At 43.4% G+C, this 22,383-nt stretch overlaps 1 protein-coding gene across 5 annotated transcripts in view; it reads left to right on the top strand.

Moving 5' to 3' along the window:
• Positions 1-22,383, top strand: part of AFG1L (AFG1 like ATPase) — a 180,525-nt gene that overhangs the window by 8,816 nt on the left and 149,326 nt on the right. For 4 of the 5 annotated variants that reach the window (XM_080664233.1, XM_080664237.1, XM_080664235.1 and 1 more), the window contains exon 2: positions 20,894-21,117. The exons of the other annotated variant lie outside the window; for it this stretch is intronic. In XM_080664233.1, coding sequence (XP_080520359.1) covers positions 20,894-21,117 — 224 coding nt within the window. The remainder of the gene's footprint in view (positions 1-20,893; positions 21,118-22,383) is intronic. 5 annotated transcript variants of the gene reach the window in all.

Genomic DNA, 22,383 nt, shown 5'->3' with positions numbered 1-22,383 from the left:
GAATCACTGATTGGCTGCCTCCTGCATGCCTCCCACTGGGGATTGAGCCTGCAACCCCAGCATGTGCCCTTGACTGGAATTGAACCCAGGATCCTTTAGTCTGCAGGCTGACGCTCTATCCATTGAGCTAGACCAGCCAGGGCCAAACATAGGTCTTGAATGTCACTGTTAAGTCTGACTTTTTGGGTCATTGTTGACCATTGCAGTTTTCAAAAAAGCAGCTGAATCTTTATTTTTGGTATGATTAGATATAAGAGAGCATACATAGGATGCTTATGACCTTAGCATGGGCTTCTGTTATTGTAGGGGAACATTTCTGGTCAGTGGCCACTGTTTACAGTTTGTTAAAATCTACACATGTACAAGTAACTCATGAGGAATTGTGAACACAGTATTTGAAAGGATGTTTAATAAATATGCATTAAAATCTAATTATAGTAATGAAGTTTACAGCTGAAATTTTAATCCAGCCCTTTAGAAATATTAAATGTGCTTTTCCTGATTGTGCATTTTTCTCACAGCAGTTGGGTAAACATTTTAAACTGGAAATCTCGGTTTCTATAGTTTTGATGTCATTTAACTGAGCGTGTTCTTTTTGGCAACAATCTTATTTCTTTTTGTGAAGAAGTGAAGCTCCTTTTATTCCATAACTGTTACTTTGAAGAATTTGGATCGGTTTTATTTTAGGACTGGTGAACATATGGGATACCAGATGAATAATAAAATGTGACCTGAAAAGACTAGCTTGTGATATTGGTTTCATTCTACAGTACTGGATCAATAATTTAATTTGGTATTTCCATTTTCTCATCTGTAGAATGGGATTAGTTATCCTAACTCCCTTTCTTACATGTCATTTATGAGGCTCAAATAGATTATTATATGAGAAAGTCCTTTGAAAACTCTTAAGAAATGTTATATAAATGTAGGGCTATGCTAGGAGTAATTGAAATATTAATACTGAAATGGTAGAGGGTGGGTTCCAGTTGGTAAGTAGAAATGGAATGGACTCAACTCTATAGAATTACTAAAACCATTTTAACTGGGTGATGCCTAACCAATATTAACAATGGCAAAGGGCTCAGTTTGATTTCAGTGCTTTGAATTCTAGAAAATGCAGTTTTGATTTTTTGAAGACTATGCAAAGGGCTTCTGTAGAAAACCAGGGATGGTTTTTGTTCTCCTGGATGTAACTACCTTTTCTTTGGCTATTCCAAACATCTGGAGGTTTTTAGAAAATACAAATTGCTGCTTTCTTCATGACATTTCAAAGAAAGCTGTTGAAATTTGATTTATATTATGGAGATAAGTCACTAAAGTAAAATATATTTAGTAAGATTATTTATGGACTCGTGGCCCGGTGCACGAAATTCATGCACATTAAAAGAGGATTAATTAGAGGAAATAATTTAATATTGCTCTTTGCCCTTTCTCTATAATAGAAGTGTCAGAGATGAAAGAAAATTAGAAAAATGTATATGAAAACCTTCCTCCTGTCAGAGTCTGGGGCACACCACGGGACCCAGAGTCAAGTCCCCGCCCACCAACATGCGCCTCAAAATCGCATGAGACCCAGACCCGGCCGCCCCCTCCCCCCCTCATTGGGATAGATCCAGACCTGGCTAGTCCCACCCTTGTCAAGCCCCGCTGGGCAGGGAACATAGCCTCAGGTCCCCTGGCCTGGCGCTAGGACGGGGGGCATGGCCTGAGGTCCCCCATCAAGCCCCGCCAGGTGTGGGACATGGCCTGAGGTCCCCCGTCAAGCCCTGCCAGGCAGGGGGGGGCGTAGCCTCAGGTCCCCTATCAAGCCCCATCGGCAGGGGGGTGCAGCCTCAGGTCCCTCCTGGGTGGGGGACGCGGCTTGAGTTCTCCCGACCCAGCACTGGGGGTGCACCTTGAGGTCCCCTGTCAAGCCCCACCAGGCAGGGGGGGCGCAGCCTCAGGTCCCCTGGCTCGGTGCTGGGGCGGGGGATGCAGCCTGAGGTCCCCCGGCCTGGTGCCGGGGTGGAGGGTGCAGCCTGAAGTTCTCTGTCAAGCCCCACCTGGTGGGGGGCGTGGCCTGAGATCCTCCGGCCTGGAGCTGGGGCCGGGGGAGCAGCCTGAGGTCCCCTAGCCCAGCACCAGGATGGGAGGTGCACCTTGAGGTCCCCTGTCAAGCCCTGCCAGGTGGGGAGTGTGGCCTGAAGTCCCCTGTCAAGCCCCACCTGGTGGGGGTGTGTGGCCTGAGGTCCCCTGGCCTGGTGCTGGGGCGGGGGGAGCAGCCTGAGGTCCCCTAGCCAAGCTCTAGGACGGGAAGCGCACCTTGAGGTCCCCTGTCAAGCCCTGCCAGGTATGGAAGGTGGCCTGAGGTCTCCTGTCAAGCCCTGTTGGGTGGGGGGCGTGGCCTGAGATCCCCTGTCAAGCCCCACGGGGGCAGGGGAGGGTATAGCCCAGCCTTGGGCAAACTACGGCCTGCGGGCCAGATCCGGCTGTTTTATCCAGTTCTCTTGCTCTCCCCTCCGCTCCTTTACTTTGAATTTATATTAGTTCACACAAACACTCCATCCATGCTTTTGTTCCGGCCCTCCGGTCCAGTTTAAGAACCCATTGTGGCCCTCGAGTCAAAAAGTTTGCCCACCCCTGGTATAGCCTCAGGTCCCTGCTGATTGCTTGTTAAGGCACCTTATGGGAACTTGGCCTCAGCTGTGGGTGCAATCATCTTTGTGATGGAGTGATGGTTAATTAGCATATTCCCTCTTTATTAGATAGGATGGTTGTAGTAGTCCAGGTATCGCTGTTTGACACGTAAAACTACAAATGCAGGAAGGAATGAGTTCCTGTCCTGCTCTCCTGAAGAGCACGTGGGGAAACTTTGGCAGAAGCTGACTTTCCTTTAGGCATCATTGCTAGGATGGTGATCATGTGCCAGTCACCATGGAGAATGACATTACTGTGATTGAGAGTCAAATGGTGGAATCAGGAGATGGATCTAGAGGGTGTATGTGACTCCAGAGCCCACCTTCCTTCCACTGTAACATTCTACCTTTCTGCTGTACCTGTGGGTGCAAATGCTGGCTCTGCTCCTACCTGGCTATGGGCGCATGGACTGGTTACTTAGCCCCTCTGTTTCTTAGTTTCTTAAGATTTCAAGTAGGGATAATGGTAGTACCGACTTCATAGGGTGGTTGTGAAGATCAAGTGAGTTAATGTATGTAAAGTGCTTGGAAAAGTACCTGGCACTTAGTAGTTAGTAAAGATTAGCAATTGTTGCTGCTGCTATTAGCCTCATGATCTTGGTCAATTTGCTTAACCTGCAGTGCTAACTCTGGTCCAAATTACAGACTTTTCTTAACCTGTTATTATAGTTTCCTAAATAGTTTCTCTGTTCTACTTTAAAAATGTAATGGCTTTATTGAGATATAATTCACGTACCACACAATTCACCCATTTCTACTTTTACGTTGCATTCCTACCATCTTATTTTCTACAGAGTAATCTTTTCTTTTTTTTTTTTTTTTGGTTTCTTTCCTTTTTTTTTTTTATTAATTTCTTTATTGATTAAGGTATCACATATTTGTCCTCATCCCCCCATTCCCATCCCAAACCCCTTCCCACGCATGCCCCCACCCCCCTGTTGTCTGTGACCACTGGTTAGGCTTATATGCATGCATACAAGTCATTTGGTTGATCTCTCCCCCTTACCCCCACCCTCCCCTACCTTCCCTCTGAGGTTTGACAGTCTGATTGATGCTTCCCTGTCTCCGGGTCTGTTTTTGTTCATCAGTTTATGTTGTTCATTATTTCCCCTAGATGAGTGAGATCATGTGATACTAGAAATACACTTACAAGAACCGAAAATGAGACAAGCAATAATGGTTATGCTGAGAGGCAAATGAATCAGTCTGTAGTGAGTTTCTTTCTGGGCCAACAGTTCTTTTGAGTCCCAATTTCAATGTCAAACAGTTTCTTATGTGTACATGTCAGCAATGATATTTCAGTTCTGGATGGTGGATAAATGGTGGTAATGCAGGTCCGACCCTCTCTGGTTTAGTCCTGGGCAACCTGCAACGACGCACAGCTGCTGACTGCTAGTATGGCAAGGCGTCGTCAGCGTCTTCCATCTCTGGACTGTTTCTCTTCTGTCTTCATGGCTGGAGCAGTCCTGTCAATTCCTCTCTGTTGCAGGAATCCACATGGTCTTGGAGTTGCTTTCTGAAAATATACAAACATATTCTCGACCAAAAGTTAATAAAGGAATCTTTTCTATAAATTTGACTTGGGATCCTTTTTCATTTTTTGCCCAAACGATTTTCTTTTGGCTTGTTTTGACACCATGTGTGTTTTTCATGGGTGTCTTGCTGTTAGCATTACGAATGAGAGTTAATTTTCTAAAGTAAAACTTTTCTAGAGTTAATTTACTTACAGGATATTTTTCCTTACATGATATTCTTCTACTATCCCCCCTTTTTTGATTTAAATATTAGGAGGCTTTTGGAAATTTTATAATGTAGTCTTTTTTTTTTAATAAATCTTTATTCAGATTATTACAATTGTTTCTCCTTTTTCCCCCCATAGCTCCCCTCCACCCAGTTCCCACCCCACCTTCTGCCCTTACCTCCCCCCCACTGTCCTCATCCATAGGTGTATGATTTTTGTCCAGTCTCTTTATGAACCCCCCATACCCCTTTCCCCCTGAGAATTATCAGTCCACTCCCTTTCTATGCCCCTGATTCTATTATATTCACCAGATTATTCTGTTCCTCAGATTTTTAATTCACTTGATTTTTAGGTTCACTTGTTGATAGATACGTATTTGTTGTTCATAATTTTTCTCTTTACTTTTTTCTTCTTCCTCTTCTTTAAGAATACCTTTCAGCATTTCATATAATACTGGTTTGGTGGTGATGAACTCCTTTAGCTTTTTCTTATCTGTGAAGCTCTTTATCTGCCCTTCAATTCTGAATGATAGCTTTGCTGGGTAGAGTAATCTTGGTTGTAGGTTCTTGCTATTCATCACATTGAAAATTTCTTGCCACTCCCGTCTGGCCTGCATAGTTTCTGTTGAGAAATCAGCTGACAGTCGTATGGGTGCTCCCTTGTAGGTAACTAACTGTTTTTCTCTTGCTGCTTTTAATATTCTCTCTTTGTCTTTTGCTCTTGGCATTTTAATTATGATGTGTCTTGGTGTGGTCCTCTTTTGGATTCCTTTTGTGTGGGGTTCTGTGCACTTCCTAGACTTGTAAGTCTATTTCTTTCACCAGGTGGGGGAAGTTTTTGGTCATTATTTCTTCAAATAGGTTTTCAGTATCTTTCTCTCTCTCTTCTTCTGGCACCCCCATAATTCTGATGTTGGTACGCTTGAAGTTGTCCCAGAGTCTTCTTACACTATCTTCAACTTTTTGGATTTTTTTTTGCTTTTTGCTTTTTCGGTTGAGTGGTTTTTGCTTCTTTGTATTTCAATTCATTGACTTGATTCTTGTGTTCCTCTAGTTTGTTGTTGGGTCTCTGTCTAATATTTTTTATTTCAGTCAGTGTATGTTTAATTTCTAGTTGGTCCTTTTTCATATCTTCGAGGGTCTCGTTATATTTATCGGCCTTTTCTATGATATTCTTGAAAAGCCTTATAACCGTGGTTTTGAATTCTATATCCAGTCGTTTGTTTTCTTCCATTTCTTTCGTTTGTGATCTGATTTTTTGACACCGCATTTTCACTGCTTCCCTGAGTTGGTAAGGTAGATTTGTGTGCTAGGTTTCCAATATGGCCCAGGTGGTCTGCCTCCCCATGTAACCTGAGGTGGACACTCTTGGTGCACCCCTTTGTGGACTGTGTGTACAGCCTTGTTGTAATTAAGTCTTGATTGTTGTTGGTATCACTGGGAAGAATTGACCTCCAGGCCAGTTGGCTGTAAGGATCAGCTGTGTCTATGCTGGGAGAAGTTCAGTGCTGGAGACAGCCTTATAGGATTAGACTTGCCAAATTGCAATAGCCTCTGTGCTCAGCTTGGATGGGGTGGAGTCTCAGTGTTGGCTTCCCATCAGCCTTGCCCTTGCGCGCATGTGCGCGCCCTCAGACCTCTGCCTTCCCCGGCTCCCGAGTCTCCGCCCGAGAGTCCAGACTCCCCCCACAAGAGCGTGGGTCCCCAGGGGCTCGCCCGGAACTGGGGTTCAGTGCAGTCAGAACTGGGGTTAAGTGCGGTCGGGGTCTTCCTCCCCCTTCCTCCAGAGAAAGTCAGCCAGGCTCTCAGCCGCCCTTCCTCTCTGCGCGCACAAAGATCCTTTGCCGTACCTCCAATTCTCTGTGAGCTTTTCTCTTTCCTTCTAGTTGTAGAATTTTCACTCAGCCAACCTTCCTGTGGTTCTGGATGGTGTCCGTTCTGTCTTTTAGTTGTAGTTTTGAAATTGTTGTGCGAGGCAGCAGTTTAGGTGCTTACCTATGCCGCCATCTTGGTTTCTCCTCTATAATGTAGTCTTGATAGCTTTTAAATTTTAATTTTTTGCACTAAAATATGACTGCTTTAGGTTCATTACAGGTTACGCAATGTTACCATGAGATGAACTATCAATAAAAATTTTAGTTAAGGAGAAACCAAGATGGCAGCATATGTAAGCACCTAAACTGCTGCCTCGCACAACTATTTCAAAACTACAACTAAAAGACAGAACGGACACCATCCAGAACCACAGGAAGGTTGGCTGAGTGAAAATTCTACAACTAGAAGGAAAGAGAAAAGCTCACAGAGAATTGGAGGTACGGCAAAGGGTCTTTGTGCGCGCAGAGAGGAAGGGTGGCTGAGAGCCTGGCTGACTTTCTCTGGCGGAAGGGGGAAGGAAGCCCCCGACCGCACTGAACCCCAGTTCTGACTGCACTGAACCCCAGTCCCGGACGAAACCCCGTGGACCCAGGCTCATACAGGGGGAGTCTGGACTCTCAGGTAGAGAGAAAGGCACCTGGAGACTCGGAGACCCGGGGGAGACCCGGGGGTCTGGAGGTGCGCACGCCAGTGCGCACAAAGGCTGCGGAGGTTGCCACAGGCTTTCCCTAGCAGAAGGGAGTCGGAAGGTCCTGACTGCACTGAACCCCAGTTCTGACTGCACTGAACCCCAGTTCCAGGCGAGCCCCTGGGGACCCACGCTCTTACGGGGTGGGGGGAATCTGGACTCTTGGGCGGAGACTGGGGAGCCGGGGAAGGCAGAGGACTGGAGATGCGCGCGTGCCAGTGCGCACAAAGGCTGCGGAGGTTGCCACAGGCTTTCCCTAGTGGAAGGGAGTCAGAAGCTCCGGACTGCACTGAGCCCCAGTTCCAGGCGAGCCCCTGGGGACCCACACTCTTGTGGGGGGAATCTGGACTTGGGCAGAGATTTGGGAGCCAGGGAAGGCAGAGGTCTGGTGGCGCGCGCGCACGTAAGGGCAAGGCTGACTGGAAGCCAAGACTGTCTGCTTTGCCCTGAGACTCCACCCCATCCAAGCTGAGCACAGAGGCTATTGCAATTTGGCAAGTCTAATCCTATAAGGCTGTCTCCAGCACCGAACTTCTCCCAGCGTAGACACAGCTGATCCTTACAGCCAACTGGCCTGGAGGTCAATTCCTCCCAGTGATACCAACAACAATCAAGACTTAACTACAGCTGAAACCGGTTTGGCTCAGTGGATAGAGCGTCGGCCTGGGGACTGAAGGGTCCCGGTTTCGATTCCGGTCAGGGGCATGTGCCTTGGTTGCGGGCACATCCCCAGTGGGGGGTGTGCAGGAGGCAGCTGATCGATGTTTCTCTCTTATCGATGTTTCTAACTCTCTATCCCTCTTCCTTCCTCTCTGTAAAAAATCAATAAAATATATTAAAAAAAAAAAAAGACTTAACTACAACAAGGCTGTACACACAGTCCACAAAGGGGTGCACCAAGAGTGTCCACCTCAGGTTAACTGGGGAGGCCGACTCACTGGGCCATATAGGAAACCTAGCACACAAATCTACCCTACCAACTCAGGGAAACAGTGAAAATGCGGCGTCAAAGAAACAGATCACAAATGAAAGAAATGGAGGAAAACAAACGACTGGATATAGAATTCAAAACCATGGTTATAAGGCTTTTCAAGAATATCCTAGAAAAGGCCGATAAATATAACGAGACCCGCGAAGATAGGAAAAAGGACCAACTAGAAATTAAACATACACTGATTGAAATAAAAAATATTATACAGAGACCCAACAACAGACTAGAGGAACACAAGAATCAAGTCAATGAATTGAAATACAAAGAAGCAAAAAACACTCAACCGAAAAAGCAAAAAGCAAAAAAAATCCAAAAAGTTGAAGATAGTGTAAGAAGCCTCTGGGACAACTTCAAGCGTACCAACATTAGAATTATGGGGGTGCCAGAAGAAGAGAGAGAGCAAGATACTGAATATCTATTTGAAGAAATAATGACTGAAAACTTCCCCCACCTGGTGAAAGAAATAGACTTACAAGTCCAGGAAGTGCACAGAACCCCACACAAAAGGAATCCAAAAGAGGACCACACCAAGACACATCATAATTAAAATGCCAAGAGCAAAAGACAAAGAGAGAATATTAAAAGCAGCAAGAGAAAAACAGTTAGTTACCTACAAGGGAGCACCCATACGACTGTCAGCTGATTTCTCAACAGAAACTATGCAGGCCAGATGGGAGTGGCAAGAAATTTTCAAAGTGATGAATAGCAAGAACCTACAACCAAGATTACTCTACCCAGCAAAGCTATCATTCAGAATTGAAGGGCAGATAAAGAGCTTCACAGATAAGAAAAAGCTAAAGGAGTTCATCACCACCAAACCAGTATTATATGAAATGCTGAAAGGTATTCTTAAAGAAGAGGAAGAAGAAAAAAAGTAAAGATAAAAATTATGAACAACAAATACATATCTATCAACAAGTGAACCTAAAAATCAAGTGAATTAAAAACCTGAGGAACAGAATAATCTGGTGAATATAATAGAATCAGGGGCATAGAAAGGGAGTGGACTGATAATTCTCAGGGGGAAAGGGGTATGGGGGCGTTCAGGAAGAGACTGGACAAAAATCATACACCTATGGATGAGGACAGTGCGGGGGAGGTAAGGGCAGAAGGTGAGGTGGGAACCGGGTGGAGGGGAGCTATGGGGGGAAAAAGGAGAAACAATTGTAATAATCTGAATAAAGATTTATTTAAAAAGAAAAATTTTAGTTAACACTTTAGGAACAGCTTTTTGTCCAGTACCATTAATTTTTCTAGAATATTCGCTTATTTCACTTAGCCAATTTAAATTAGTCTGAGAACTTGACTACTATTTTACTGTCAAATTTAATACTCTAACAACAATCTTATTTTACCTTGTAAATATTAGTGGAAAGGATTATTTGCCTTCTTGAGTAGGCCCTGAGCATTCCTGGTGCTAGGCTGGATTTAGATATCAAAAACCCACTTACCCACATCATGGGTACAAGACAACTCAAACAAGTCTTGTTGCAGTGGGAGGGCAGCTGCTGTTGGCCAAGTCTCTGTCTGTTACCTGGGTCCCAGTTTGAGCTGGGCATGGGAAGCAAAGCAGCCATGGGGCAGGAGACCTCGCTCATAAGGGGTTAGGGTTCAGGCCCCTGCAAAGTTGGGTGGGGGGGTGAGGGTCTGTGCCCCACCTCTGTTGACCCCCAAGTTCTCTCCTGATGGCCCCTCTGCGACTGTGCCTGTCTTAGGTTGTTCCTTCCCTGAGGAATCTTACCCGTCTTACAGAGTAATCTTTTAAAAAATAAATCAAATCATGTCACATCCCTGATCAGAGCCTTCCACTTATTCTTTTTTAAAAAATATATATTTTTATTGATTTCAGGGAGGAAGGGAGAGGGAGAGAGAGATAGAAACATCAATGATGAGAGAGTATCATTGATCGATCAGCTGCCTCCTGCATGCCCCACAGTGGGGATTGAGCTCGCAACTCGGGCATGTGCCCTGACTGGGAATCGAACTGTGACCACCTGGTTCGTAGGTTGGTGCTCAACCACTGAGCCATGCCGCCCGGGCCACTTGTTCTTAATTCTAGTTAAAAAACTCACAGTATTTATTTACCATGGCTTACAAGACCCTACATGATCAGGTCTTGGCTCTCCTTTCCAGCTTCATTTGGTGACAGACTCCACATTGTTCATTTAAATCAGCCACGTAAGCCTTGTTTTTCTTCCTTAGAAATGTGAAGCTTTTTTTTTTTCATTTTCACTTCTGGGTTTTTGCAAGAGCTCTTGCCTCTGCCTGGAATGTTCTCTCAGATCTTCTTCAGAGCTGACTTCTTTTAGCATTCAGGTGTCAACTTAAATGTCACTTTCACAGGTAGTCTTTTCCTCATATTTTAATGTGCATCTGAAATACCTAGGCATTTTGTTAAAAATGCAAATTTTGATTCAGATCCATGGGGTGGGGCCTGAGATTCTGTTTTTCTATTAAGCTCCCTGGAAATGTCCCTAGGGCTGATGGTCAGAGGCCCTAGGACAGTGGTCGGCAAACCGCGGCTCGCGAGCCACATGCAGCTCTTTGGCCCCTTGAGTGTGCCTCTTCCACAAAATACCACGGCCTGGGCTAGTCTATTTTGAAGAAGTGGCGTTAGAAGAAGTTTAAGTTTAAAAAATTGGGCTCTCAAAAGAAATTTCAATCGTTGTACTGTTGATATTTGGCTCTGTTGACTAATGAGTTTGCTGACCACTCTCCTAGGATATCACTTATTTTCTTCAGTGTACTGACCACTGTCTGATCCTTCCTTCTTCATTTAATTTTTTTTGTCTGTCTGTCTTCCCCTTAATTTGAGTGAAGCTGCCATAAGGAAAGAAATTTGTTTTTAGTGTTTTTTTTTTTTTTTTTACTGGTGTCAAGAATAGTATCTGAGATATAGGTGATTCTCAACAAGCATGAGTGAATGAATGAGTGGATACATTTATCCGTGTGTTTTTTTTAGTTATCTGTATAATAGGATTATTGGGAGGATTAATAAAAATGATTATGTTAAGTTACCTAACCTATCCCTGGCAGACAGTAGGTGCTCAATAAGTGTGAACTATTAATAGACTTTTCTTCTAAAACTCTAAAGTTTTGACAAGTGTTTTTATTTTTATTATAAATTATTTATTTTTGACAATTCTGTTTAAAACAGTAGTTCTTAACCAGTTTTTGTTAACCAATTTGGTTTAAAAATCTGAAGGAGGCTGTAGTATATTTAGAGATCTTGCCTCAGGAAAAATATGCAAATATACATACATAGTATTTTCTTTTAATGTCAGAAGGCTACCAAAACCTCCCATTGTCCTCCAGCCTGCCAGGGACCCTAAGTCAAGGCCTTGTTTAAAAAAAACCCCATTTATATATAAAAGTTATTCTTAGTGTTATTAGAAACAATTTGCCTTTTTCTAATTTCTTTTGTTCTTGTGTTGAGTTGTCTCTTTCTGCATTAAGGCTACCACGTGCTATTAAGAAGAGTGTAATTGGGGCTTATTATATTATTTATTAATGTAGTGAGATCCATTAAGTCAGGGGTGGGGAACCTTTTTCTGCCAAGGTTCATTTGGATATTTATAACATTATTCGAGGGCCATACAAAATTATCAACTTAAAAATTAGCGTGCTATATTTGTTCAAACATTTAATTAACTCACCCCTAATGCCTTGGCAGGGCCAGATCAAATGATTTTACAGACCTTATACGGGCCACGAGCCAGACATTCCCCACCCCTGTGTTAAGTAGAGCATATTAGCACAGACTGTAGAACCTCAGAATTTTTTTGTTCCAAACTTATGTCCTACGTAAGATGAAAACTTAAAAATTGGGAAATATTCAGCTCTAGCCAGCTAGCTCAATTAGAGCATTATCCCAGTATGCCAATGTTGCAGTTCAATCCCTGGTCAGGGCACATACAAGAAACAACCAATGAATGCATAAGTAAGTGGGACAACAAATGGATGTTTCTCTTTCTCCCTTCCTCTCTATAAAATCAATCAATTAAAAAAAAAATTGGTGGATATTGCTTCATTCCCTGCTAATAGTGACGCTGCAAGCAAACCCATGTTTCTAAAACCCACCGGTCTCCTATAAGAAGTGAGAAGCACTAAACCCCAAAAGTGACAACAGGACAAGGGCAGGGAATCTGTATGCCCAGGGAAAGTGGCCTTCTAACAGGAAACAGTGATTATGGTGAGCAAACTATGCCGATTTTCTGGAAAAGGGCTAAAACTGCAAAGGAGATTGTGCTGAGGCTTGAATGCATTGAGCCCAACTGCAGGCCATTAAGGAGTGCAGGCCATTAAGACATGCAAGCTTTTTGGCCCTACGTGCTTTGGCTCAGTGGATAGAGTGTCAGCTTGTGGACTGAAGAGTCCCGGGTTTGATTCTGGTCCAGGGCATATACCCCACTCGATCCCCAGTAGAGGGCCTGCAGGGGGCAGCAGATCAATGATTCTCTCTAATCATTGATGTTTCTATCTCTCCCTCTCCCTTCCTCTCTGGAAAAAAAAAAAAAAAAAAAAAAAAAAAGACATGCAAGCATTTTGAACTGGGAGGAGATAAGAGAAAGGGCCAATTGATCCAGTTTTATTATGAAGACAGTGAAATCTTGTGGTTATGTTCACTTAAAAAAATTGGGAAATTGAAATAATCACAAATATATTAAAAGCCTTGGGGAAAAAATATAAGTAATTGCCAAAATACTATCTAAGAAGTTATTATAATTATTCAGATTCTAGGACATCATGATATTGACTAAATCTTAAAGCATGTTGGCTTTGGGTTGTAATGGGATCTTCCTAAAATTGAGTTTAGGAGAAAGTAGTGAAATAAAGAAGAAACTTGAAGTATTAGAACAGTACAGACTTTTGGGGCCTTTAAAATCTTCCATTTATGTGTGTAGATTAATGTGTGGATCTTCAAAATGGCATTTTCCCACTGTCCATTTGGAGTACAATAAGACAAATTAATACAAATCAAAATAATATGGCAGCAGCATCACATAATTTGTGTACACTGATGTAGTAACAGATTTAATTTAGTGCAGCTTTTGAGAAGTCTTTTGTGTTTCAATTTATACAGCTGCTATCCAGGCCTACGCTGGCCAATCTCTCAGCCTTGATTGTCTTGCCTGACTGAGTCTCTCTTTCTCTCTCTTTTTTAAAGACTTTATTATTGTCCTATCCGGTTTGGCTCAGTGGATAGAGCATTGGCTTGCAGACTGCAGGGTTCCGGGTTCGATACTGGTCAAGGGCATATGCCCGGGTTGCGGGCTCTATCCCCAGTAGGGGTTGTGCAGGAGGCAGCCAATCCATGATTCTCTCTCATCACTGATGTTTCAATCTCTTCCTTCCTCTCACTGAAAATCAATAAAAATATATTTAAAAAAAGACTTTATTATTATTTTTAGAGTAGTTTTAGGTTCACAGCAAAAGTGAGAGGGAGGTACAGAGATTCTACCATATCCTCCTTCCCCCCCATGCATAGATTCCCCCATTATCAACATCCCCCACCAGGGTGGTACATTTGTTAAAATTGATGAACCTACATTGACACATCATAATTAACCAGAGTTTACGTTGGGTTCACTTTTGGTGTTTTACATTCTAAGGGTTCAGACCAGGGGTGGGCAAACTTTTTGACTCGAGGGCCACAATGGGTTCTTAAACTGGACCGGAGGGCCGGAACAATAGCATGGATGGAGTGTTTGTGTGAACTAATATAAATTCAAAGTAAAGGAGCGGAGGGGAGAGCAAGAGAACCCTCCGCTCTGTCGGCTCCGTGGGCCGGATAGAACAGCCGAATGGGCCGGATCCGGCCTGTGGGCCGTAGTTTGCCCACGGCTGGTTCACACAAATGTATTATGACATATATTCATCGTTATAGTGTCACATAGAATATTTTCACTTCCTTAAAAATCCTCTGTGCTCCACCTATTTATCCCTCCATCCTTCCCCCCCGCCTTTGTCTCATACTGATCTTTTTACTTTTTACCTAGTTTTGCCTTTTCCAGAATGTCATGTAGTTAGAAAATATGACCTTATAGTATGTAGCTTTTTCAAATTGGCTCTTTTACTTAGTTGTATGCATTTACGTTTTCTGCTTGTATTTTCATGGCTTGATAGCTCATTTCTTTTTAGTGTTGAATAATATTCCACTGTCTGGATATACCAGTTTATATATTCACTTACTAAAGAATAGCTTGGTTGCTTCCAACTTTTGGCAATTATGAATAAAGCTGCTATCAACATCCGTGTGCAGGTTTTTGTGTGGGCATACGTTTTCAGCTTCTTTGGGTAAGTACCAAGTAGCATGATTGCTGGATCATATATGGTAAGACTATGTTTTGCCCTGACCAGTTTGGCTCAGTGGATAGAGTGTCGGCCTGTGGACTGAGGGGTCCCGGGTTTGATTCCAGTCAAGGGCATGTACCTTGGTTGTGGGCACATCCCCAGTAGGGGGTGTGCAGGAGGCAGCTGATCGATGTTTCTCTCTCATTGATGTTTCTAACTCTCTATGCCTCTCCCTTCCTCTCTGTAAAAAATAAAAAAAAAAGATGCCAACTCCCTTAAAAAAAAAGAAAAAGACTATGTTTAGTTTTGTTAGAAACCACCAAACTGTCTTCCAAAGTGGCTCTATCATTTTGCATTCCCATCAGGAATGAAAGAGAGCTGTTGTTCTACATTCTGGCCAGCATTTGTCAGTGTTCTGGCCATTCAAATAGCTGTATAGTGATATCTCATTATTTTAATTTGCATTTCCCTAATGTCATGACCTGGAGAATTTTTCGTATGCTTCTTTGCCTTCTGTATGTCTTCTTTGGTGAGATGTCTATTAAGGGCATTGGCCCACTTTTGTTTATTGGTAGCTGTGTTTTTTAGGAATGTATCTCTATAGTCCTATCTATCATAAATTGTATGTTAACGTATTTGGTCCATTTTTAAAAACCAGATTGTTTGTTTTCTTGTGAGTTTTTAAAAAAAATATTTTTATTGATTTTTAGTGAAAGAGAGAAGAAGCGAGAGGGAGAGAGAGATAGAAATATCAATGATGAGAGAGAATCATTGATTGGCTGCCTCCTGCACACCCCACACTGGGGATTGAGCCTGCAACCTGGACATGTGCCCTGACCGGGAATTGAACCATGATCTCCTGGTTCATAGGTCAATGCTCAATCACTGAGCCATGCCAGCTGGGCTTGTTGTGAGTTTTAACAGTTTTTTTTGTATATTTTGGATAACAGTCCTTTTATCAGATGGATCTTTTGCAAATATTTTCTCCCAGTCTATGGCTTGTCCTTTAATGAGACCCTGGCATTGTCTTTTGCAACACAAGGTTTTAATTAAAAAAAGATATATTTTTATTGATTTCAGAGAGGAAAGGAGAGGGTAGGGAGAGAGAGATAGAAATGTCAATGATGAGAGAGAATTATTGATTGGTTGCCTCCTGCACAACCCCTACTGGGGATCGAGCCTGCAACCCAGTCATGTGCCCTACTGAGCCAAACCAGCTAGGGCCAAGGTTTTAATTTTAATGAAGTTCAGCTTATCAATTATTTTTTCATGGATTGTGCATTTGGTATTGTATCTAAAAAGTTATCATATATACCAAGGTCATTTAGGTTTCTCTTATGCCTCCTATGTTTCTCCTAGGGTATCTTCTAGGAGTTATATGTTTTATGATTTACATTTAGGTCTATGATTCATTTTGATTTAAATTTTTTAAAGGGTGAAAGGTCTGTGTCTAGATTCATTTTTTGTTCTTTTGCAGGTTGTTCCAGCACCATTTGTTGAAAAGATTATCTTTGCTCTATTGTATTGCCTTTGCTCCATTGTCAAAGATCAGTGGGCTGTATTTATGTGGGTCTGTTTCTGGGCTCAGTATCCTATTTCATTGATCTATTTGTCTATTCTTTTGATTATCATAACTTGAAGTTGGGTGGTGTCAGTCCTCCAATTTTGTTCTTCTCTTTCAATATTGTGTTGGTTATTTTGGGTCTTTTGTTTCTTCATTTAAACTTTAGAATTATTTTGCCAGTATCTACAAAATAACTTGCTTGGATTTTGACTGGGATTGCATTTAATGTATAGATCAAATTGGAAAGAGCTGACATCTTGACAGTATTGAGTCATCCTATTTATGAACATGGAATATTTCTCCATTTTTAAGTTCTTTGATTTGGTTCATAAGAGTTTTGTGGTTTTCCTCATGATAGATCTTGTACATATATTGTTAGAATTATACTCAAGTATTTTATTTTGGGGGGCTGCTAATGTAAATGGTATTGTATTTTTAATTTTAAATTCCACTTTTATTTATTTTTCTTTTTTAATGTTTTTTACATTTGTTTTTTTTTAATTCCACTTTTATTTTTATTTTATTTTTTTAAATATATTTTATTGATATTTCACAGAGAGGAAGGGAGAGGGATAGAGAGCTAGAAACATCCATGAGAGAGAAACATCGATCAGCTGCCTCCTGCACACCTCCCACTGAGGATGTGCCCGCAACCAAGGTACATGCCCTTGACCGGAATCGAACCCGGGACCTTTCAGTCCACAGGCCGATGCTCTATCCACTGAGCCAAACCGGTTTCGGCTTTAATTCCACTTTTATATATTAACCTTGTACCCTACAACCTTACTATAATTGCTTATTAATTCTAGGAGTTATTTATTTTTTAATCCTCACCCAAGGATATTTTAAAAAATTGATTTTAGAGAGAGAGGAAGAGAGAGAGATAGAGAGAGGACTATCAATCAGTTGCTTCCCATACCTGCCCCAACTGGGGATAAAACCTGCAACCTAGTTATGTGCCCTGACTGGGATAGAATCCACAACTTTTGCTGTACAAGATGACGCTTCAACCAACTGAGCCACCTGGCCGGGGCTCCAAGATTTATTTTGTTGATTCTTTTGGATTTTCTACATAGTTGATTATGTCATCTGTAAACAAAGATGGTTTTATCTCCAACTAGTTCCCTGGCCAACCTGGCTGCAAGAGAGGCCAGGACATGGAATATTTAACAGGGTAGCCTTGAACTCAACCAAAACTTCTATTCAGAAAAAACAGCTATTAGAAGATAGCCCTACCCTATCCTGGACATTCATGATTTATTTAGATGTTTTTCTCTCTTGGGAAAAAGATGGAAATAACATTGTCACTGTTATTTTTTTTCTAAAGTAAGTAATTTTTATATTGAAACAAAGGAAACATGATATTCAATCAAACAAGAGAAACACTGGCAATGTACTTGTGCAAAATCTTTTTCTAAAAAATGTGTCCATTGACTGCTGTTTATTGATGCTTCTAAAAAATAGTTACCTACTCATTGCACCTACCCAGATAGGGATGCAGTTATGATTGGCCAATCATTTCTCTTCTCAGGAAGACTAAAAGAAGGATCAGAACAACACCCTGCTTAGAAATGGACACTATTGTGTTCCAGATCTTTGTGTTTGACCTAAAGGTTATGGAAAAGGGAAGGAATCTCATAAACAGAGGGCTGGAGTCGTGTGGTAAAGTCTAGATGCTGTGTGGTTTTGGATAGAGAGTAAAAATGTAGTAGAGAACCTTTTTTTAAAAAATAATTTAATAAATCTTTATTGTTCAGATTATTACAATTGTTTCTCCTTTTTCCCCCCATAGCTCCCCTCCACCCGGTTCCCACCCTACCCTTTGCCCTTACCTCCCCCCACACTGTCCTCATCCATAGGTGTACGATTTTTGTCCAGTCTCTTCCTGCACCTCCCATACCCCTTTCCCCCTGAGAATTATCAGTCCACTCCCTTTCTATGCCCCTGATTCTATTATATTCACCAGATTATTCTGTTCCTCAGGTTTTTAATTCACTTGGTTTTTAGGTTCACCTGTTGATAGATATGTATTTGTTGTTCATAATTTTTCTCTTTACTTTTTTCTTCTTCCTCTTCTTAAAGAATACCTTTCAGCATTTCATATAATACTGGTTTGGTGGTGATGAACTCCTTTAGCTTTGTCTTATCTGTGAAGCTCTTTATCTGCCCTTCAATTCTGAATGATAGCTTTGCTGGGTAGAGTAATTTTGGTTGTAGGTTCTTGCTATTCATCACTTTGAAAATTTCTTGCCACTCCCGTCTGGCCTGCATAGTTTCTGTTGAGAAATCAGCTGACAATCGTATGGGTGCTCCCTTGTAGGTAACTAACTGTTTTTCTCTTGCTGCTTTTAATATTCTCTCTTTGTCCTTTGCTCTTGGCATTTTAATTATGATGTGTCTTGGTGTGGTCCTCTTTGGATTCCTTTTGTGTGGGGTTCTGTGCGCTTCCTGGACTTGTAAGTCTATTTCTTTCACCAGGTGGGGGAAGTTTTCTGTCATTATTTCTTCCAATAGGTTTTCAGTATCTTTCTCTCTCTCTTCTTCTGGCACCCCCATAATTCTGATGTTGGTACGCTTGAAGTTGTCCCAGAGTCTTCTTACACTATCTTCAACTTTTTGGATTCTTTTTTCTTTGTTTTGCTTTTCCGGCTGAGTGTTTTTTGCTTCTTTGTATTTCAAATCTTTGACTTGATTCTTGCGGTCCTCTAATCTGCTGTTGGGTCTCTGTATAATATTTTTTATTTCAGTCAGTGTATGTTTAATTTCTAGTTGGTCCTTTTTCATATCTTCGAGGGTCTCATTATATTTATTGGCCTTTTCTAGGATATTCTTGAAGAGCCTTATAACCGTGGTTTTGAATTCTATATCCAGTCATTTGTTTTCCTCCATTTCTTTCGTTTGTGATCTGTTTCTTCGTCTCCCCATTTTTCCCTGCTTCCCTGAGTTGGTAGAGTAGCTTTATGTGCTAGGTTTCCTATATGGCCCAGTGGGTTGGCCTCCCCAGTTAACCTGAGGTGGACACTCTTGGTGCACCCCTTTGTGGACTGTGTGTAGAGCCTTGTTGTAGTTAAGTCTTGATTGTTGTTGGTATCACTGGGAGGAATTGACCTCCAGGCCAGTTGGCTGTGAGGATCAGCTGTGTCTACACTGGGAGATTTTCAGTGCTGGAGACAGCCTTATAGGATTAGCCTTGTCAGATTGCAAAAGCCTCTGTGCTCAGCTTAGAAGGGGTGGAGTCTCAGGGCGGGGCAGACAGTCTTGGCTTCCCGTCAGCCCTGCCCTTGCACGCGTGTCTCCAGACCTCTGCCTTCCGCGGTTCCTGAGTTTCCGCCTTACAGTCCAGATTTCCCCCGTAAGAGTGTGGGTCCCCAGAGGCTCGCCCGGAACTGCGGTTCAGTGCAGTCAGAACTGGAGTTCAGTGCAGTCAGGACCTTCCGACTCCCTTCCGTTAGCCTATGGTAACCTCTGCAGTCAGTCTTTGTGCACATTCGCGCCTCCAGACCCCTGCCGCCGGAGCTCCCCTGAGTCTCCGAGTCTTCGTGTGCCTTTCTCTCTACCTGACAGTCCAAACTCCCCCTGTATGAGCCTGGGTCCACAGGATTTCGCCTGGAACTGAGGTTTAGTGCATTCGGAACTGGGGTTCAGTGCAGTCAGGGGCTTCTTTCCCCCTCCCGCCAGAGAAAGCCAGACAGGCACTCTGCCGCCCTTCCTCTCTGCGCGCGCGTGTCTCCGTACCTCAGTTCTTTGCCGCTCCTTCTCCGTGAGATTTCCTCTTTCCTTCTAGTTGTAGAATTTCCACTCAGCCAGCTTTCCTGTGGTTCTGGATGGTGTCCGTTCTGTCTTTTAGTTGTAGTTTTGAAATTGTTGTGCAGGGCAGCAGTTTAGGTGCTTACCTATGCCGCCATCTTGGTTTCTCCACAGTAGAGAACCTTTTGTGACTAGCCTGTATGTCTCTGCCTTGGTACTTAAGAATCATAATTAGGCCTAACTCAAAGAAAGGGACCAGCCCTGCTGTGGGGAAGATATGATGAACCCAGGGCTCTCGTTTAATGGAGTGGAGGTAAAGTAGAGACTCTATAGCAGGTTAGGTTTTTTAGAAGAGGGGCTATATTTATAGCTATGGGTTTGGATTTCTCCCTTTTTATTAACTTATTTAAAAATATTTTTATTGATTTCAGAGAGGAACGGAGAGGGAAAGAAAGATAGAAACATCTATACTAATAAAGGGTAATATGCTAATTAGACCAGGTCGACTGGACATCTTCTGGATGTCTGACTTCCTTCCAGACAAAGCCACGGTTGCAGGGGCCAAGGCAGAGGCGGTTAGGGGCGATCAGGCCAGCAGGGGGGCAGTTAGGGGGCTGTCAGGCCAACAGGGGGGCAGTTAGGGGGCGACCAGGCTGGCAGGGGAGCAGTTAAGGGGCGACCAGGTCAGCAGGGGACCAGTTAGGGGGTGATCAGGCTGGCAAGCAGAGGCAGTTAGGGGTGATCATGCAGGCATGTAGAGTGGTTAGGGGCGATCAGGCAGGTGAGTGGTTAGGAGCCAGCGGTCCTGGATTATGAGAGGCATATCCAGCTGCCGGTTTAGGATTGGGCCTAAACTGGCAGTGGGACATCCCCCGAGGGGTCCTGGATTGGAGAGGGTGCAGGCTGGGCTGAGGGACTGCCCCGCCCCCCATGCATGAATTTCATGCACCGGGCCTCTAGTCAATGATAAGAGAGCATCATCGATCGGCTGCCTCCTGCACGCCCCCCACTGGGGATCACGCCAGCAACCCAGGCATGTGCCCTTGACTGGAATTGGAATCGAACTGGGGACAGTCGGCATGCCGATGCTCTATCCACTGAGCCAAACCAGCCAGGGTTGTTTTATTAAGATGAGATGGTTTTAAATGTATTTACTGTGCAAAATTGTTTTTATCAGAATATTTACAATAACTGCTCAAATATATATCTGTAACGGGTTAAAAGTTTTAATGTGACTATTAAGAAACATATGTATAGTAGCACTATGAAACATCTCCATCTAAGAAAGTCTAACATTTTATACATTTTTTTGTTTATAGCCTATACCGTTCAGATACCCGAGAGTATGTCTCCATCTGTGGCCACAGAAGCTTATGTGAAAGCTTTGGCTTTTTGCCATGGACCTCTGGACCACTATAACTTTCTGATAAAAAATCATGAGATAAAGGATGATGCACATCAAAGAAGAGTCATACAGTGTTTGCAGAAGTTACACGAGGACCTTAAAGGATACAGTATAGAGGCAGAAGGCATTTTTTCAAAGGTGAGGTTTGTGTGATGCTAAAGATTAAACAGTTAAAAGTATAAGCATTTCATAAAATGGACTAGATGCAGTCGGGTACAATCTGAAACAGCTTGAAAATTTCCCACCAGTTCCTTTAAATAAGCTATGTTGATCCCCATATCTGACCTCTTGATGTTCCATAGCTTTCCTTCACCTTGGGGGGATTCAGATAGCTTCATCCTATCTAATAAAGGAGTAACATGCAAATTGACCATACCTCCGCTACACTCACAAGCCACGCCCACCAGCCAATCAGGAGCGAGTATGCAAATTAACCTGACCAAGATGGCTGTGGCCACGGAGCGAGCAGGAGGCTTGGGTTTCCCCGGCGACGGAGGAAGCCAAGCTTCCCGCACTCCCTGGTCAGCCCAGGCCTCCACTCAAGGCTACAAAGTTTCAATTATAGAAGATAAATAAGTCCCAACAAAAATGGCAGCAGCCACGGAGCTGGAGAGAGCAGGAGGCTTGAGTTGCCCCTGGCAATGGAGGAAGCCAAGCTTTCTGCCCACCCTGGCCTGCCCTAGCCTCCGTCCAAGGCTACAAATTTTCAATTATAGAAAATAAATAAATCCCAGATACCAGGGCCTCAGCTTGGGTTGCCGGCGGGCGTGGCCAGCCTGCAAACCACCACAGGCCCCTTGCCCAGGACACCCACGCCCCAAGGGAACCCCCACCCTGATCCGGGACACCCTTCAGGGCAAACCAGCCTGCCCCCATCCGTACACTAGGCCTCTATCCCATCTAATAAAAGAGTAATATGCAAATTGACCATCACTCCAACACACAAGATGGCTGCCCCCATGTGGTCAAAGATAGCTGCCCCCATGTGGACACAAGGTGGCCACCACAAGATGGCCAGCAGAGGAGGAACCAGGTCTGCAAGGGATGGCAGTTGTGGGTGATCAGGCCAGCAGGGAAGAGAGGGCAGTTGGGAGGGACCAGGCCTGCAAGGGAGGGAAGTTGGGGGTGACCAGGCCTGCAGGGGAGGGCAGTTGGGGGGGACCAGGCCTGCAGGGGAGGGCAGTTAGGGGCAATTGGGCTGGCTGGGGAGCAGTTAGGCATCAATCAGGCTGGCAGTGGAGTGGTTAGGGCAGGGGTGGGCAAACTTTTTGACTCGAGGGTCACAATGGGTTCTTAAACTGGACCGGAGGGCCGGAACAAAAGCATGGATGGAGTGTTTGTGTGAACTAATATAAATTCAAAGTAAAGGAGCGGAGGGGAGAGCAAGAGAACCCTCAGCTCTTT

This window comes from Plecotus auritus, assembly GCF_963455305.1.
Source record: "Plecotus auritus genome assembly, chromosome: 4".
Taxonomy (NCBI): Eukaryota; Metazoa; Chordata; class Mammalia; order Chiroptera; family Vespertilionidae; genus Plecotus; species Plecotus auritus.
This window is presented reverse-complemented; position numbering and strand designations above follow the sequence as displayed.